The 7,322-nt window shown below is 45.7% G+C and overlaps 1 protein-coding gene across 1 annotated transcript; it reads left to right on the forward strand.

Moving 5' to 3' along the window:
- Positions 1-4,767: 4,767 nt before the first annotated feature.
- Positions 4,768-6,638, forward strand: LOC138651046 (beta-1,4-glucuronyltransferase 1-like). The gene has a single exon (XM_069740984.1). The coding sequence runs from the start codon at positions 4,815-4,817 to the stop codon at positions 6,078-6,080; it is 1,266 nt and encodes a 421-aa protein (XP_069597085.1). The 5' UTR covers positions 4,768-4,814; the 3' UTR covers positions 6,081-6,638.
- The last annotated feature ends 684 nt before the right edge of the window (positions 6,639-7,322 follow it).

Genomic DNA, 7,322 nt, shown 5'->3' on the forward strand with positions numbered 1-7,322 from the left:
ACCCCGCTGACCATAACACCTTACACATTACATAAGAGAGAGGGAGGACCCCGCTCACCATAACAGCTTACACATTACATAAGAGAGAGGGAGGACTCCGCTGACCATAAGAGCTTACACTCTACAGGAGAGAGTCTGGAGATGAAAAACGACTCTGTGCTCCATTTGGAACCGCTGATCTATGATGACCCTGGAACTGACCACCACTGTACAAAGGCTGATAATCCGCAGGATGTCATAGCCGCAGGGCATAGTTTGGAGTTCCATGTAGAAACGCAAACATTAGTCCTCTCTCTGATGCTTCAGCAGCAAACCGCAAATCAAATTTGAAAGTGATCGAATTGACCTGAAACTGGGAAAATCTACTCAAACTGGATCTTCAACAGGTCGATTCACTCATCTCTAGTCACATTCTGTTCCCACTGGAAGAAGTCAGGAGAGCATCAGGGAGCCTCAAGCTTGTTCAAACTATGGTGCCGGTTACACACTGACTATAAACCGTCCATCACGGTGCACATGTAATATCCACTTAACAATGCATGCCATATTCAGGCTAGATATCCTAGTATCTCCTAGTAAACCCTGAGGTCAGCTCATCTGTTTTTCTGAAGCTGAGTTTTCTGGAGGTTTATCTGTTATGGATCAGTATTGTCTTAAACAGTCAAAACATCTGCATGTCAGATGTCCCCATGTCCAAACACCTGCAGCCTAAACAGTTAGAGGCTGTGGACACGCATGACATGGAACAAAATATTTACTTATGTTAGTGGTTAATTTTTTATGAAAAAACTTGCATCCTTCATGGGTGCTGCTGTTTTTACTAGCTCTCATGTATTAGCACAGCTCAACTCCTAGAATGATTTCCTCATCTGCACATGAAGAAAGGAAAGCGCATGATCCCATTTACAGCCTGGGTGAGCTGCCCTCCATGAAACTCAAATGCTTTCCTCCCTATTTTTTTCCTGATGTCATACGATATACATAAAGCCATTCTCTGCTACTAAATTGAAAGATTTATTAGCATGTTAGTATTTTTGGTCAGTATTTCATTAGTATTTGTAAGCCAACACCAGAAAAAAAAAAAACAGAAGAGGTGCGAATCTTCAAATTATAGTTTTCTCTGTAGGGTTTGCTTTTTAAGTTTAGCTTACAACTACTGACACAAGATACGGAATAAATACTGACATAGGAATAAAGCCGAATACTAAAAAATATATTTTTTTGTCTGTGTGACTTATATATAGGTACCATGTTAGTCTTTTGTCACAGTAGCATATGTTTTTTAATGTGAGAACTACAATACCCAGATAGATTAGCGAAATTAGGATTATTTAGTCTAGAAAAAAGACGACTGAGGGGCGATCTAATAACCATGTATAAGTATATAAGGGGACAATACAAATATCTCGCTGAGGATCTGTTTATACCAAGGAAGGTGACGGGCACAAGGGGGCATTCTTTGCGTCTGGAGGAGAGAAGGTTTTTCCACCAACATAGAAGAGGATTCTTTACTGGTAGGGCAGTGAGAATCTGGAATTGCTTGCCTGAGGAGGTGGTGATGGCGAACTCAGTCGAGGGGTTCAAGAGAGGCCTGGATGTCTTCCTGGAGCAGAACAATATTGTATCATACAATTATTAGGTTCTGTAGAAGGACGTAGATCTGGGGATTTATTATGATGGAATATAGGCTGAACTGGATGGACAAATGTCTTTTTTCGGCCTTACTAACTATGTTATGTTACTATGTTAATGTATTTTTACCCTTTTTCTATTTGTGTATCGCAATAAAAGTTAATATACAGTTAGGTCCATATATATTTGGACAGAGACAACATTTTTCTAATTTTGGTTAAAGACATTACCACAATGAATTTTAAACAAAACAATTCAGATGCAGTTGAAGTTCAGACTTTCAGCTTTCATTTGAGGGTATCCACATTAAACTTGGATGAAGGGTTTAGGAGTTTCAGCTCCTTAACGTGTGCCACCCTGTTTTTAAAGGGACCGAAAGTATTTGGACAGATTCAATAATTTTAAATAAAATGTTCATTTTTAGTACTTGGTTGAAAACCCTTTGTTGGCAATGACTGCCTGAAGTCTTGAACTCATGGACATCCCCAGACGCTGTGTTTCCTCCTTTTTGATGCTCTGCCAGGCCTTCACTGTGGTGGTTTTCAGTTGCTGTTAGTTTGTGGCCTTTCGGTCTGAAGTTTAGTCTTTAACTAGTGAAATGCATGCTCAATTGGGTTGAGATCAGGTGACTGACTTGGCTATTCAAGAATATTCCACTTCTTTGCTGTAATAAACTCCTGGGTTGCTTTGGCTTTATGTTTTGGGTCATTGTCCATCTGTAGTATGAAACGACGACCAATCAGTTTTGCTGCATTTTGCTGGATCTGAGCACACAGAATGTCTCTGAATACCTCAGAATTCATTCGGCTGCTTCTGTCCTGTGTCACATCATCAATAAACACTAGTGACCCAGTGCCACTGGCAGCCATGCATGCCCAAGCCATCACACTGCCTCCACATTGTTTTACAGATGATGTGGTATGCTTTGGATCATGAGCTGTACCACGCCTTCGCCATACTTTTCTCTTTCCATCATTCTGGCAGAGTTTGATTTTGGTTTCATCTGTCCAAAGAATGTTCTTCCAGAACTGTGCTGGCTTTTTTAGATGTTTTTTAGCAAAGTCCAGTCTAGCCTTCTTATTCTTGATGCTTATGAGTGGCTGCACCGTGCAGTGAACCCTCTGTAGTTACTTTCATGCAGTCTTCTCTTTATGGTAGATTTGGATATTGATTCGCCGACCTCCTGGAGAGTGTTGGTCACTTGGTTGGCTGTTGTGAAGGGGTTTCTCTTCACCATGGAGATTATTCTGTGATCATCCACCACTGTTGTCTTCTGTGGGCGCCCAGGTCTTTTTGCATTGATGAGTTCACCAGTGCCTTCTTTCTTTCTCAGGATGGACCAAACTGTAGATTTTGCCACTCCTAATATTGTAGCAATTTCTCGGATGGGTTTTTTCTGTTTTTGCAGCTTAAGGATGGCTTGTTTCACCTGCACGGAGAGCTCCTTTGACCGCATGTTTACTTCACAGCAAAACCTTCCAAATGCAAGCACCACACCTCAAATCAACTCCAAGCCTTTTATCTGCTTAATTGAGAAAGACGTAACGAAGGGATTGCCCACACCTGTCCATGAAATAGCCTTGGAGTCAATTGTCCAATTACTTTTGGTCCCTTTAAAAACAGGGTGGCACATGTTAAGGAGCTGAAACTCCTAAACCCTTCATCCAATTTTAATGTGCATACTCTCAAATGAAAGCTGAAAGTCTGAACTTCAACTGCATCTGAATTGTTTTGTTTAAAATTCATTGTGGTAATGTCTATAACCAAAATTAGAAAAATGTTGTCTCTGTCCAAATATATATGGACCTAACTGTAAATGCAACACTATGACAAAATGGCATAAAAAAAAATTTACAACTCATCTTAAAAAAGATCTCTTATAGCAATGTGTACGATAAAATTAAAACAATATGGCTATGAATTTGAGAAGGTGAAAACAAAACCAGTACATCACCAAAGTTACCATCAGTTAAAGGATTAAATTACACGTAGAAATGGCAAGAAAGTGTATTCATTCCATTTGATTTTGTATGTGTGCAAATATTTTGTGTAATATGTACAGTATATGTGTGTATATACAGTACACGTGCAATATGTATGGGTGAACTTCATATATTCTCTTATGTGTGTATTCTACTGGTATGTATATGCATGTGTATTGTATATGCTTATGTTATGTGTGTGTTTCTAGTAATTTGTATGTGTGCGTAACATGTATTTTTTGTACTAATATATATATATATATATATATATATATATATATATATATATATATGTGTGTGTGTGTGCGCAATGTATTCTATAATTGTGTGTGTACACAAGGCAGAGCCACAATTGGGAAAAGCAGACACGTCCTGCCCAGGGGCCCTTTTTTTCTTTGCACCATATCACCATATCCCTTGCACCATATTTGTAGCCTCAATTAAAATTGTGCTCAAAATTGTAGTTTTGATTACATTTGTCACTGTTAGTTTTGTAATTGTTTATAAATGTTCATTGCAAGGACAGACAAAAAAAAGTATTGCAAGCCGGCAATACAAGTATGGAAGTGTAACTCTGAACATCAAGTATTTTGCTTGATCAAAGGAGAGCGCTAGCCTCCAAATAGCATCTTTAGAAATAAAATTAACATTATTTTTCTTGCTCTTATCGGCCCACTCATCTCTGGCTTTGTTTTAATGACCTGACTATAATAGACCTGATGCATCCTGTGATTTCTCCTTTGTATCATCCTAGTAATATGTCCTTTCTTTAAAGTCTGTTCCCGGAAATACTCTTTTTTTTCTTTTATGCGGTCTTTGTATTGCAGTTATCACCGTCTGATGTATAACTGAAAAAAACTATTGAATCGTGAACTATACCTTTAAATTTAAAGAGGTTGTTTAAACCCATTTTTGAAAAAAAAATTTGTTGTTGTTTTAAAGGGATCAGATGCGAGTGACTGCGGCTGGAGGCGTCACGGTGAGGTGTGATGAGAGGCGGCTGCAGGGAGAAGTGTGAGTGCGGCCGCTCCTGAGTAGTGGTGGGCGCAGGGGGCGCTGGCACTGAGGACCCCGAGTGTTGGGTGCAGGGCTCAGAGCAGTGTGATGGGTGCACCTTACCAGCTGTCAGGCTTCTACCAGGGCAGGGGTTGATTTTACACCATAAGTGGGAATTGGGCCCCCCTCAAAAAGAAAAGGGCGATGCCAACTGCGGTGCGCTGCTCCTTTTTCCGCGTGGTCCTCGTCGCCCTCCTCCTTGTCGCTCTCCTCCAGCTTCTCTACCTCTCGCTTCTCTCTAACCTCCATGGACAGCAGCAGCAGCGCTCTGCCCATCCAGTGCTGGCGGGCACCCCCCGGGCAGAGCCAAGATGGCAGCGGGAGCAGAAGGACCACCTGAAGTCTGTGCTGGCGTCCGGTGGCATCCTAGATGCCGGCGGACAATACCGCATTTACCGCCATCTCTTGGCCCGTGACGCGGGGCAGTCTAAGGATGTGGCGTTGGCATCTCATGCCAGCCTGAGTAACCTGTGGCATCTGCAGGAGCTGGTGCAGCGGTGGGATGGTAGGATCTCGTTAGCGCTGTTTGCATCTAGCGGAGCCCAGGCGAAACTAGCCGCGGTGCTAACCTATACCCTCGCCCAGCTGTGCCCGTCAGTGAGGCAGAGGGTATCCGTCCATCTGGTGTGCCAGTCCGGAGATACAGCCGTCTTCCCAGAACAAGATGACGCAGCCGAGTTTGCCCATCTTCAAACGTGTCAGGCCGTCTTCGCCAAGGTGGCAAATCTGGGCACAAATATAATAAACTACGCAGGGAACACGTCTTACCCCAACAATCTGCTCCGAAACGTCGCCAGGGGCGGAACTGGGAGCGCAGCCTTTGTACTGGTGCTCGATATTGATATGGTGCCCAGTCAGGGGCTGAGATCAGGCTTTTTAGACCTGGCTGATAAGGGGGTTGATCCACACCTGGTATTTGTGGTGCCTGCCTTTGAAATTAGACATACTAGGCGGCTGCCTGGCACCAAGGAGGAATTGCTGCGACTGTACCAGGTGGGAGAAGTGCGAGCGTTTTATGAGGAGTTATGCCCGCGATGCCAAGCACCTACTAACTATTCAGTGTGGCTAAACCTACCGGAGAAGGACCCTTCTAGGAGACTGGCAGTCGCCTACGTGGTGGAGTGGAGAGATCCGTGGGAACCGTTCTATATCGGGAGTAAGGACGTGCCAGCCTACGACGAGAGGTTCAAGCAGTACGGGTTCAACAGGATCAGTCAGGCTTGTGAGCTGAATATGGCCGGCTTCTCCTTTGCAGTCCTGGACTCTGCATTTTTGCTTCATAAAGGCCATAAGCTCCCGGGGGACTTCCACAGTCAGAAAGAGGAGGAGAACAAAAGAAACCGCTTACTATACAGGGGCTTCAAGGAGGAGCTGAAGATGAAGTACCCCCATTCCAGCAGACGCTGTTAATAGTATTGATGACCTGAACTGTGTGATGGGGAGTGGGAGATGTAGGTCATGGACACTGTATTTTTTAGAATTGCAGGATGGGTCTAGATCTAGTGAATCTAACGACCCCCCCCTCCAATGTGATGTACCTTTTTATTTATTGATGTGTGCGACTACTCAAAATATGAGACTGCATCTATCGTATCGGTCAGATCAAATTCCTCTATTATTCCTAACATATGGTAATTTCTTAGAATGGATCTAACTCATTCCTGTTCTGTGTATCAAAAGGTTTTGTTTTTTTTAAAGTTTTCTGTATAAGACCGGTTTCATACAACTCAAATATTAACTAAACTGAACACTCTGGTAGAGCCCGCCGGCACTCTTTCCTTGCCATGGGCACGGGAGGCGTGCCGGCGCTCTGTCCTTGCCTTGGGTGCGGGAGGCCCGCCGGCGCTCTGTCCTTGCCTTGGGCGCGGGAGGCCCGCCAGCGCTCTGTCCTTGCCTTGGGCGCGGGAGGGCATCCGGCATTCTGTCCTTGCCTTGGGCGCGAGAGGGCATCCGGCGCTCTGTCCTTGCCTTGGGCGCGAGAGGGCATCCGGCGCTCTGTCCTTGCCTTGGGTGCGGGAAGGCAGCCGGCGCTCTGTCCTTTCCTTGGGTGCGGGAGGGCAGCCGGCGCTCTGTCCTTGCCTTGGGTGCGGGAGGGCAGCCGGCGCTCTGTCCTTGCCTTGGGTGCGGGAAGGCAGCCGGCGCTCTGTCCTTGCCTTGGGCGCGGGAGGGCAGCCGGTGCTCTGTCCTTGCCTTGGGTGCGGGAAGGCAGCCGGTGCTCTGTCCTTGCCTTGGGTGCGGGAAGGCAGCCGGTGCTCTGTCCTTGCCTTGGGCGCGGGAGGGCAGCCGGCGCTCTGTCCTTGCCTTGGGCGCGGGAGGGCAGCCGGCGCTCTGTCCTTGCCTTGGGTGCGGGAAGGCAGCCGGTGCTCTGTCCTTGCCTTGGGCGCGGAAGGGCAGCCGGCGCTCTGTCCTTGCCTTGGGCGCGGGAGGGCAGCCGGCGCTCTGTCCTTGCCTTGGGCGCGGGAGGGCAGCCGGCGCTCTGTCCCTGCCATGGGAAGCAAGCCTAGCCTGATTAATGACTAACAACCCTCTCCTGAATGCACACAGAGAACTCAATAGTGAAGGAAGGAGAACGGCCTCACACAACACATAAGGTGGGAATAAACTTTTTTAATTATTATGTAAAGGGTCTCTGTCCGTACATGATGACTGTTC

The sequence above is a fragment of the Ranitomeya imitator genome, chromosome 10 (genome assembly GCF_032444005.1).
Source record: "Ranitomeya imitator isolate aRanImi1 chromosome 10, aRanImi1.pri, whole genome shotgun sequence".
Lineage (NCBI taxonomy): Eukaryota > Metazoa > Chordata > Amphibia > Anura > Dendrobatidae > Ranitomeya > Ranitomeya imitator.